Raw genomic sequence first — 13,240 nt, 5'->3', positions numbered from 1 at the left:
TTCCCCAAGTTTCGTATCTGTCTAAAAAGAAATAATGAAGCCCATCACATCTATGGTATAAAAAAGTTATTAGGCATTTTGAAATAGATAAGTCTTAAATAGTATGTTTTAAGAATTATTTATTAATTTGTGTAGGAAATACAAAAAAGTTTATTTTCAAACTTCCATTGAAATATAATTTTCTATCCAGCAAGATTTAGAATGGCTTAGCCTGCGTATAAAAATGCTCTGGTATAAACAGAGTTACAAACACAAACAAATAGTTGGCTTTATGAAGATTTGCCATAAATCTGAAAAGCAGGCAAAAGACATCCATCCTCATCATTACCAGATCCTGTCTACATAACAAAATAAACCAACAAAAACTTATATTTTTCTGGTTTAAAAAATAATATAGATTATAAAATAACCTGTAATTTAATCCCTATGCAATTTTGTTTAGTACTTTTTTAAGCTACATGTTTTATTTTGAGCATTTTCCTATGTCATTAAATATTCTTAAAGATATGATTTTTTTAGGTTATATAAATAACTCATATATATACATATTATTATACAAGTTATTTAACCATAGACATTAAGGTTGGTTCTAATTTTTCATGAATATGAATAATGCTGTGATAAATAATCTTGTACATAAGTCTTTCATGTCCTCTTTGATAACTTCCATTGAAAAATTTCTGGAAATAATATGATTGGTTAAAACATAAAAAAATTTTTATATATATAGTTTGCTTGCAAGGTTATACAAAGTTATATTCCTACTAGTGTGACTAGGAATATTCATGTCACTGCTCATTATAGCACGGATGATTATAATTTAAAAATAGTTATCAATTTGACTACAAAATTTTTAACAGATTTCTGTGAGGGTACATTTTTTCCCCACATATTTATTTGCTGAATTTAATTCTTTTTATGAAATGGCTATTCCTGCCCTTTACTCATTTTATTTCTTTTTTTTTCCCCTATAAGATTAGAAGAGCTCTTTTAGGCTATCAAACCTTTGATAGATTTGTTGTAATTTTTTTTTTTTTTTTTCTTTTTCACATCTGCTCCACTATAGGATCCTTGAGGTCATGGTTAGTAAGTCTATGCATTGCTATATTCCCAAAACCTAGCACAGTACTTGACATAATATGCACTAAAAATATTCATTGAATGAATTTCTGAATTAATGTGTGTTTTGTCTTTAATGAAAGTAGGATGAAAAGGGAGAGCAGATAATCCTGAAGTTTTGGGCAAGAAAATACATGGCCAATTTTAGAATATATATCATTTAAAAATATAAAGATCTAGGAAATAATTTAGTTTGGTATATGTTGTCTATTAAAGTCATGAATGAGACATGGCCAGTTAACTATATAGATTTGAATCATGGCTATATCTAATCAATTCTGCTGCTGAAATAATGATGGCACAGATTATTTTTGTTGAGCTGCTTTTATACAAAACATACCCCAAACCTTTAAAAAGAAGTTTATAGGAATCAAAGATATTAAATTAACTGAAAGCTAGTATTCTTAATTTCATTATTCCTTGTATTTCTACAGTTCTCACTTCCCTGTCATCCTATAACTTAAACAAAATGCTAGTGAATACCAAGAGAAATCAATATTCCACTTAACAGAGACAAAGCTTGACCTAAATGAGAAAGATCTTAAACGAAGTTAGAACGTTTTCACTTCATAATCTTTAACTTTATGTAGTAGCATGAAATGCAAAAGCTGAAATAAATAAATGTAAATTATTTTACATTAATTGGATATTAACATAATATCAGAGAGAAGGGCTAAAGAGAATGATAATATTTATTCAGTCAGTGTAGAAACTTATTGCAAAGGAATAGAATTATAGGTCTAGAAGGGACTTTAGAGGCTACTTAATTTAGTATGATGATGTTACGGATATAGAAACTGAGGTTTACTAGTTCTAACAAAGGTATAAAGTGGCACACTAGGGCTGATACTCAATATTTGGTGCCTGATAGTGCAATACTTTTACATACTCAATACTGTTGACTTTTCAAACAACTTTGGATCCATAATTTTTAAAATATCTGTCAGTAAATCTGTCAGAAGCAAATGCTAAAGACTGCTCCTTCTACAATATCATTAAATTGAATTCATGAAGATGCAAAAATGATCTCTTCCTGATATCCATATGAATTATGGGAACCATGGGCCTAAAAGTTTGGCATACACTTTCAACAAAGGTAGAACTAATACAAGTTGCTAAGTTTAATTAAGAGAAGATTCTAAAACATTTCACTTCCAGAAGACTATCACAGCATTATATTTAAAACTAGGAAATAGGTAACAACTAAAATATGCAAAATAGGGACTGGTGAAAAAAACTATGCTATACCCACAAATTTGAATACTGAACAATAATTGATATTAATGTTGTAGAAGATAATTTAAAAACATGTAAAGATGTACATGACATAGAAAGAATGTTACTAAATGAATGAGATAGGTTAAAATATAGTTTCATAACAATAGCTAACATTTAGTGATCGTTTCTTATATTTCAAACACTGTGGTAAGTGATTTATATGCATTTTAAAATTTAAACTTTAAAACAACCCTATGAGGCAAATAGTATTATTATTTTTCATTTTACAGATGATTACGTTTATAGAGGTGAAGTAACGTTCTGAAAGCCACACATCCAGTAAGTGATAAAGCTGAGATTCATTGCCAAGCCTGGAGACTCCGGAACCAGAGCTCTTAATCACTGCCTTGCCATAATGATCCATTTATATAAAATATTTGAATGCATAGGAAAAAAAACCAGAATGATAAAAGCAGAGTTTTAACAGTTGTTATTTATTAAAGGCAGTCTTACAGGAACTCTTTTTTTTTTGTTGTTTATATTAATTTTCTAAAATGAGCATGTATATTACTTTTTTTTAAATAAAAAAAAAAAGACCATGCCACTTATAGACTGTCTAAACTATAAAACTGTTAACTCTATAGCTAATAATTTCTGGTTAGCTATATCTTCTCAGGCTAGCTAATCAAATTTCATTTGCAACTCAGATTTCAAAGTGGCGATTGTACACTTCACAGATAAGCTATTCTTAGTTTCAATGATAAATATAATTCTATGAGCATTAAATAATAAGAAAAGGATGGGGGGAATTCCATTTTCAATTTTCAATGTACATAAAACGTAGAGGGGACACTTAATCAGATGAATGAAAAACAGAAATCAATGTAAAATCCTGTATATTTAGCAGAATGTCAAAGAACAACCATTTCAAATAATTTGTAAACTCAAAATTCATAGCTAAAATATATTATTACTATTTTAGTTTTCTTCAAAATGTCAACAACTAATATACCATACTGGATAGTGTCTCTCCTGTTAGAAACAATATGAAAACAATCCTTTTTTTGAAGTCTCAAAAATCTGTTTTGCTATCAAACTAGAATAAATAGCAAAATAAATATGTTGTTATAAATGAGGAGAAACTAGACAATAATGAATGAGAGTGGAAATCAGTTACTCAAAAGTCTATAGGAGCCAGGCATTTAATGCAAATAAGTAAAGTAGGCTGGAGGGTATAAAGAATGCCAGCTGAGTACTGATATATGTCGTGCTGGCCCAGTAATGTCAATCTGATTTTTTTAGAAATAGCTGAAAATTGTATTTTTATTTAAAATCTCACCAATTTTAAATGTTCCAAACTAGTTATAAAAAAAGAAGACATCCCCAAAGATATCCCTAATAAAACTATCTTCCATCAACTAGGTTATGACTTAAAAGAGGGCTCTCTGTGCACCTATAAGTAGAAAGGAGACCCTAGGGAAACATTAGTTACTATACAAATATAGAAGTAGTATCACATTGGAGATGAGTAAAGTTAGCTGGGAATTACATTTTCTGGTTGTATCTTCAAAAGACTTTGTGAAGTCTTCTATTATTTTGAATCAGGGAGGAGAAACTCTGTTCCCTGTCCTAGAATGAATCTGGATCAGAGTGTCAAGGGTGAATCATTTATATGAAGCATGGTACCGGTGGTCATTTTCCTAAAGAATAAGATCTCTGGAATGAGAATACCACTGTAACATGGTCTAAATGAAAAAGAGAACACACGTAATTTTGACCCAGGATGTTTCCAAGAAACATAAACCACTCTGCTCATTTGATTATACTAGCAGTTCTTTAACTGTGGTCCACAGACCTGTAAGGGTCCCTGAGATCCTTTCAGGGGTCCACAAGGCCAAATTATTTTAATAATAATACTAAGACATTATTTGTCTCTTACACTATGTTGACATTTGCACTGATAGTACAAAAGCAATGGTGGGTTGGTACTATAGTGAAAAATTAAGGCAGTGGATCCAAATAGTGTGAATAGTTATTGTATTATTCACCACTATGTACTAACACTATGTACTAACAAAATGGAAAGTGTGAAATAAAACACTTCTGCTGCATAACAAAGAATGACAGTTGTCTCAGGTTAAAGTACTTAGGCAATAGTTTGAGTTGCAAGCTGAACTAGCCAGGTTTTACACAGAACACCATTTTTACTTGAAACAACGTCTGACAAACTATGACTATTCAGACTTAGATGTCTGGTAGACATTTTCTTGAAAATGAATGAAATGAGACTGTCAATTCATGGAAAACAGACAGGATTTGTTGGGTTGTTTTTTTTTTTTTTTGCCAAAGAAGAAACTCTATGTTTTAAGCAAAAATTAGAACTGTGGAAAATGTACATCACCATGAGCTTGAGAGCTTCCAATGCTTCCAAGGCGTTTTTAATGAGCTTGGTGGTTATATTAATTAAAATGATTTTGGATATAGTCAACACTTGGAAGAACTTATATTTTCCATGTGATCAAAAAATGTTACAAAATCATACCTGTATATAAGATCCATTAAACGTTCAGGACAGACCAATGGATTTTTTTTCCCCAGAACAAACAACTTTCTATTGAAGTATAGTTGATTTACAATGTTGTATTAGTTTCAGGTGTATAGCAAAGTGATTCAGTTATATCTATCTATCTATCTATTCTTTCTCAGATTCTTTTCCATTATAGGTTATTATAAGATATTGAACACAGTTCCCTGTGCTATAGAGTAGATCCTTGTTTATTTTATATACAGTAGTGTGTCCAATGGATTTTAATACATAGGAGTATGAAATTGTCCTTGACAGGGTTTTAGATTCTACGCTTCCACTAACTTTTAATAGACTACCAACTGAAAAATAATTTTGATGTAGTGTCAAAGAATATCCACAATTATAAGAAAATGTTATTAAGATAGTCCTTTCTTTTCTAACTACGGAACTGTGAGGTTGGATTTGTTTCTTCATATTCTTCAACCAAAACAACATATCACAACAGATTGAGTACAGAAGCAGATGTGAGAATCTAGCTGCCTTCTATTAAACCAGACATCAAAATGAATATGAAAAAATGTAAAACAATGCCATCCTTTTTAGTAGATTTTTAAAATTTTGGAAAATACTATTTTTCCCATAGCAATATTATTTATAATAACATAGAAAGGCCTTATTATTCTCATTTTGAAGCAAATAAATAAACATTTAAAAAATTTCTAAGTTTTAATTTTCAGTGCAGTAAATATCACCAGCTATAACTCACATAAACAAGCTATTTGAGGTCCTTAATAATTTTTAAGTGTGTAAAGGGGTCCTGAGACCATTAAGTTTGAGAACTGCTGGATCTGACCAATAACGTTGAGAATATTATTGCTCAATAACCAACGCCCCCATGGGACAGTTAACTTTGAACACAAAAAAACTTATATTTTTATGTCCAGAGAATGTATTTTATTAAATTAATTAATGTTATTAATTCAGTGTTTCCCAACCTTTTTGGTGTTTGTTGACTCCACATGTAGAACCCCTACATTTCTACAATGTCATTAACTGCTGAACAGTTGTTGATATACCATTGTTGACATGACTTCAGACAAAAGCAAAGAAACTTGATGTTTAGTGTAGTCTTACTGATTTTATTTAGGCTCTCAAAAATAATGGAAAATCATTTGCAGGCCTCAGTTATTGCCTTGATCTAGGCTAGAATTTTAGAAATTTCATGACATTCTCCAGCGACCTGGGAACCAATGAACTAGCCATATTACACAATCACCCTGATGTTCACAAAGGAAAGTGGTGATAATATGGAATAGTTTGTAAAAACTAACATCATTAGGAAAAAATATCTCAGAGAAAATATTACCCTGATACTGGATCAAATAATGCCATTTTTATATGTTAAGGAAATCACACTGCCTTTCAGACATACACATTAAAAACTTTGAGTTAAGAAAATATTCTTTAACCAGAGTAATATAAATTCTTTTGCTCAAAGGACAATAACAGAAGCCTAGAGAGAAGTCATAATTCTGCATTTTGCTTGAATATAACATTAGACATTATTACTAATTATTAAATGAACACATACTACCTAAAGATATTTCAATATATACATTTTAATTATTTTATAAACTTTAGTTTAATTAGACAGGGAGAATTTATATTTTCTTCTTAAGAGGAAAAAAAAAAGAACTTGCTGGTTAGTCTGGGCACAAAATTCTATTCTAACCTTTGAGGTACAAGGGAATATGTGACAAGAGATTACATTTATTCAGTTATTTATTTTAGTCAAACTTCAGATGCTTAGGGAATAAAAGGAAAATTGAATTGGTCTTTGTAAAAAATTCTCTATTTTAATAACATCTATATGGAATGGTGAATTGATTGGAAGTTTGGAATTTTTTTTCTTTTTTGTTCTGGTCATTATTCTCTACAACAAGCCTCTTGATTCTAATAGAGGTGCTGCTGCCTTTCATAATTGAAAATCAGAACTCATTTAGGTTGTGGATCATGCTCACTTTAAAACGCAGTTTGTTACAGAATTATTCTTTTAGCAAACCATTTTTGGGAGACTATCACCATTTTAGAACTTGAGTCCTCTAGATATTGCCCATTCATAGAATCTACATACTATTTGACTTTTTTGGCTTAGGCACTACTTTACTTAGGGCAATGAAAGACTAAAATCCCAAGTTTGTTCTTAAAATATACTTCACCGTGTTCTCAAGCAAGAGAAGTGAAAATCACTTGTCATTTCAGTCAGATTTCATTAAAAGAAAATATCTGATATGAAAGAGAAACGACTTTCCTCATATACAGAAAAATATTATGTCATTTCAGCAAATAAATTTTTGCTGGAGACAATGCCATTCTATGAAGAACTGTTTAGAAAAGATAACACCTTGTTGTCCTTATTAGATTGTGATGAGTGTACTGAAAAGGAAATCCAAACTTGGTATGTTTTACAGATCGTGTTCTCACTATAGCTGGAGAATCTTAAAGGATCAAAGCACAATCTAGGATATTATATTGCAGTGAGCATAAAAAACGTGAATTCAAAATAATGTTTAATATTATAGTTGTTGACCTAACAGGAATAGATGCATACATACAAATGGACAGAAAGTTTTCACCTTAAATGCTGCCCCATGATAAAAAGCTACAGAGGGAAAGGTTGGAACTGTTAGTTTTTAATCATAATTTGGTTATTTAACCCTTCTGTGTTTTCACAAAGACTAGGGTAAGTGTTTCTGATGGTTATTCCCAGAGTATTCTGTACTCCTGCTGATAAATCATAGCACTTATTATACTTTATTATAATTTATAGTTGCCTGTTTTATCTGTTTGTAAAGCCAAGAACAATGTTATTTGCTCACCACTGCTTTCCCAGAACCAGGCAAAGACTTATTTAATAGATTAATAACCCTGTTGGGGAGGCAAGGATTACCAGTTTCATCATAGACAAAAAGCTCAGAGAAGTTGAGCAAGTTGCTTAATGCAGTGTAGTAATTAAGTAGAGAAGTCAGCATTTGAATCCAGGTCTTCTATTATCAAGTCAAGTGCTCTTTCTAGTGCTGATTTTTTAAGACTGTATTGTATTTCTGATGTAAAGAAAACATATTCGCACATATATTTCTACACATGACAGATTGCATGCCTAATCTGAAACATGGAAGGGGGATTTCTATGGGGTTTGGCTAACAGTAATATGTACTAAATTATAAATATCCCATCCAAGATGCAGTAACAATAACAATGTCAAACTCAACTTGTGTTCTAATTTTGTGCTAGATATCATTCCTGGGATATCTTATACATATCTTAGATTGAAAACATTCAAAACCAAAATTTTTAACAACTCTCCTTTGCTTTTTCTCTTTTATTCCTTAGTATAGTTAATAACATCATTTACCCATATCTCAAATTAGAAACCTGACTTTCTTTCTGATTTCTTCTCTGCCCTAAATTTTTATGCTATAAAATTAAAATAAAGAATTCATCTAGAACAGATTTACGTGCTAAAACCTACCGCCTTGAAATTTGACTCAGCAGGCAAAGGCACAAAAAAAAGAAGTCATTATTTAAAATAAAAAAGAACTGATATCTGAAGTTGGATTTTGAATTCACTGAATTAGGTTATTTATGTACTAATGAAGTTTTAGTCTGAGAGTTCTTGATTGGTGAATACTGCCTGCAAGGTGGTCATTTCTGCTGAATATAATTCTCAAAACCTCTACCTGGCAAAAAAGCTTTTGTTTTGTTTTACTCATCTTTCACGTCCCTGGTGAAATGTTACTCCTTAGAGCGGCCTTCTCTGATCATCCCATCTAAGTGCGGTTTCCCTCCTTTTATTTTCTATCACTACACATTTTTACTTCTTCTTAGCGTGAATTTCAATGTATCATTATTAAGTTACTGTAAAAGTATATTTATTATAATTTAAACAGTTATTTTAAATAAATTTATTTTAAAAATACCTATTTGTTTCAATATACCATTGACTAAACTGTAAACTCCATGAGGGCAGAGATTATATCTGTCACTGATATAAAAGTACATATAAAAGCATCTAGTTTACATTCAATTAAGCAGTCTTATAATTTGAGACTTTTAATAGGAGGATTAATTTGATTATCTTCACTTCTTTTTAAAAAATAAGTATTCAAACTAATTTTTCTATTATATTACTACTCTGATTCAACCGTAAAAGTTTAATTTTAAAATTACAACAAAGCAATAATTTTATCTTTGAGATTACATTCTGGTGCTGGTAAAAATTATTTAAAAGAAACAGAATCTTATTCCTAGACAAAATACGGAAAAAAATTCCTGAAAAAAAAGATATTCAAATATTGTTTTATTTGAATTTACTGTCAATGTGAACAGCTAAGTGTTAACTATGGAAAAAATATCAAGACAAGCCATTTTCTCTCCTAAAATTTTGCAATAAGCAAATTAACTTAATGTAGAAATTTGGAGTGATTTTTAAAACTGTACTGAATATTCTCTTTGTAATTAAGATGTAATTGCAGAGTTTTAAAAAGGCTCAAGAACTACTATGTATAATTAAACTTAGCTTAAAATATTTATGTACACAGTATATCACTAAGAAAAAAATACTGTGTCTTAGATAATTCTGTATTCCCATCATTAAGGTCTTAATATTTGGTGAATGAGTAAACTTTTAAAATGGACTTAACATTTAGCTTTAATTATCTCCCAGACTTTATAAATGAGTACAACTTATACTGTTGGAATTTAATGAAGTCAAATAAATTATTTTGTTTTAAAAATTTATAAGATATGGATGAGATTCTTCTACCCAATTTATGTCTTGAAAACTCCATGTTTTCATTCAGTTGAAGATGTAGCTGACTGGCACCCCATGTATACATGTGTAACATACATTTTATAACTAGAATGTTTTTATAGTTTTTCTTTATTGAAGATTTAGGACCTCAATTTTTTTAAACTATAAAATTAATATCAGCTATTTTTGACACAAGTCTAAAAACAATGATATACAACAGTTAACACTCTGAAGACTTTGCTGAAGAGGTTGTACCATGGAATGTAAAAACAACTGCACTACACATATCAAGAATTGCTTGAGATTACTTCTAGTTAAATTCAATGATAATATTCATAAAACTCATAGAAAAGCTGGAATTGAGGAAGAGAGCTATATAAGTCCTTAAATCTGATGACAGTGAAAAAGCCACAGTTTGAAAAGTTACCTAGAGAGCCCTGAAATAAATTTACTGTATAGCCTGATATCTAACATCATATCCTATTAAATAAGAAGGAATGTTACTGTTAAGCTTTTGATGCCAATAGTGGATCCATCCCATAGAAAACTTGAAAGCACAAATGACTAACTTTGCCAGGAAAGAGATATTCCAGGAAAAAGCATCACAGTCGTAATTAGGTTTGCTACTCAATTTTTCACATACATGAAGATGTCAGGTAGCAAATAAATGTCTAATCCTCCCCCCACCCCCTTACATGATTCAGTACTTGGGAAAAATTATAAAAAATAAATACTAAGACACTTCCTCCCTCCCCCAAAGGTTGGCATTAAAACTTTCTTTCTAATCAATTTAGATTTGTTTCCAAATATTAGGCAGCAACATTCCAAGTTGAATATGTTTGAAAAAATTTGGAATGATACTAGAGCAGGGAGCTACCCCCGCCTGGACAAGTTAAAAAAAAATCCCTTTGGTGATATTATTTTGTTAATCTTACTGTTTATTGGCCAGAAACACATTCATCCTCTGCATAAATAAATAACTTCACATCTATACTAATAAGTATACTAAAAAATAATAAGTCTACAACAAAGAAACAGGAGCTACACAAAGTAATACCTATAGCTGTGAGGTAGTATGCATTTTGAATGAAATTTCTATTGCTCTATTGTTGGCCTAATACGACAATCTGTGAAACATTAGGTAGTAACTATGTTATAGCCCATTAATTTTTCATCGTATTATCTTGCATGCAATCCAATCTTGACAAGCGGAGGGAAATATTGGTTGGTTAGTTTTCCCAGATTCACATAGCAGAGCAGGTGTAAGGTGCCAAGGAACTGTACTTACTTTTGGTGTTGGGCAGGAAGCTGTAGAAAGGCGAGATGTAGCCTGAGCACGAGGAGATTCTGAAGGAGTAGTGCTGAGGGAGGCTGTGTCTCGTGGGAGCACCTGAACGCCACGAGAAATGATGGAGTCTGGAATCTGGACAAGAGGAACAAGTATGGTTTAATAAGCTGAAAATACCAACAACATGTAAAATCAATACCCACATCAAACATTTTTTGGGGGGGGCATTCTTTGCTGCTGAGCTCTCAGATATTTGGTTTCACTTACTTTTAGGTATGAATGCATCCAACAATTTGGGATAGGGTAGAAACCTTCAGATTTAAAATATTTCCTTGGCCAAATAATATTTCATCAAAGCTTTTTTTATGAGGCAGTATAGAATTGTAGTGAGAAGTAAAGTGTTTGGCATTCATATACTGGCTCTGCCACTTAATAGTTATTTAATTCCTAGACATTTTCCATTTCCCTTTCAGATTCATTCTCCACCCTTCTTCACTCTCTCTGCTTGAAGCTAACCTGTATAGATAGAATCAATAAGCTATTTTGTGCTCTCTGGTTTCTAGCTGGGCTCAGCTAATAAGAGCCACTGTCAGGAAACTGAAGAGTTGCAGGAGAGTAAGGTCTGACATTTATTCCCCTGGCTCCTTCTCTACCAGGTCACCATAGGTTGGCTAAGATCACAGCCCCTATCAGATGACCCTTGCTTTCGGCTCTTTTCTGGATTCCAATAGCAGCTCCCTCCCTTGCCCCATTAGGACTAGGAGTATTAATGATTCCCACTATTACTAGTCCCAGGGTGCTGCATCATGTTTTGTTGCTTTCCTAAAATCTGCCCAAGCTTTTGTAAATATCATAGTCCTTTATTAAACTCTTTTCAATTATCCATTTAAGTATACTGTGACTTTGCTGGGATACTGATGGATATATTTTTTTAATTTGCCATTTCCTTTATCTAAAAAATGTAGATAATGATAGCATTTACCTCACCAGATTATTGCTGAGGGTTAAATAAGATAATGTATATAAATTATATAACACAAGTAGTTAATACTTAATAAATGTTGGCAATTGCTAGTTATTATATTATACCTATCAATAAGGTAAAGACTGATGTAACTGAATATTACTACTGTAAAAACATATAAACGTAAGGACAAACAATGTGGATTATTTAAAAAATTATTAATATTTACGTTGATTATAAAATTTATTATTCGGGGCTATGCATAATTTAGTTCATGTTCTGGGCTAGTACTAGTGAGTGTAGGTCTTCTAATCTCAAAATGAGAACTTGACTACTTTCAAGCAATTATTCAATCAACAAATATTACTTACTATGTGAAAAGAAGAAAATAGCAGCCAGATTTTGTGACTAGAAAGGTGCTCTGTATCTTACACACCATCTCTTTCTCATAAAGGACATATTATTTTCATAAATGCTCTTTTATTTAGTTTCCATACCTACATCCTCAATACCAAAGGTACTGCCACCATTTCAGGGCTTAACAATTTATGTGATTTATGAACAATAACCCCATAACTAGGATGAAAAGCAATGGGAATTCTGAGAAGAAAAATAGCTCCATTTGCTAGTATATTTGAATAGTGAATTGCAATAAATATTTTAAAGAAATGGAGGTAGTCTAATTTAGAAGAGCTATATGTTGCCACTTATGTCTAATATAAAAGGCCATGTATTGGAAAGAAAAAGGTCAAATGCCCCTATTATATTTCACATAATACCACGTTCCTCTTTTTCACAGAAATTACCCATACTTATACTACATTTATATGTATGCTAGTTTGATCAATGTCTATCTCTCACACCAGAATGCATTGTCATGATGATGGAACTGTGTTTTTGCTACTACTGTATATCCAGTACCTAATGAAGCATCTGCACAAAGTAGTATACATGTGTGATATATATTTCCAGACTTACACACACACACACAAATGATCTTCACCCCCCCAATAAACAAAAGAGTAGGATATTTGAGGGAGAAGGTAATTTAAATTGTGAGGTACATACTTTTGGGTTACTAGTCTGGAAATACAGAATGAACTATTGGAAATATGAGTCTGGAGCTCAGGAAAAAGTTAAGGATTGGATATATACTTTGGGAATTATCACTGAAGGTAGTAGTTTCAGTCATGCAAATATTTCAGGTCACACAAGGAGGGCATGTAAAAGAACAAAAGATGACGGTTGAAAATTCTAGGTGATATCCATATTAAGGGGTTAACAGAAGAAAAGGAATTAGGGAAAAAAAAA

At 31.4% G+C, this 13,240-nt stretch overlaps 1 protein-coding gene across 11 annotated transcripts in view; it reads right to left on the bottom strand.

The window, feature by feature from the left end:
• GPHN (gephyrin) overlaps positions 1–13,240 on the bottom strand; it is a 615,197-nt gene that overhangs the window by 215,428 nt on the left and 386,529 nt on the right. For all 11 annotated transcript variants that reach the window (XM_061180933.1, XM_061180924.1, XM_061180928.1 and 8 more), the window contains one exon: positions 10,966–11,100. In XM_061180933.1, coding sequence (XP_061036916.1) covers positions 10,966–11,100 — 135 coding nt within the window. The remainder of the gene's footprint in view (positions 1–10,965; positions 11,101–13,240) is intronic.

Source organism: Eubalaena glacialis, chromosome 2 (assembly GCF_028564815.1).
Source record: "Eubalaena glacialis isolate mEubGla1 chromosome 2, mEubGla1.1.hap2.+ XY, whole genome shotgun sequence".
Classification (NCBI taxonomy): domain Eukaryota; kingdom Metazoa; phylum Chordata; class Mammalia; order Artiodactyla; family Balaenidae; genus Eubalaena; species Eubalaena glacialis.
Note: the sequence above shows the minus strand (reverse complement) of the source record. Positions and strands in the feature narration are given on the sequence as shown.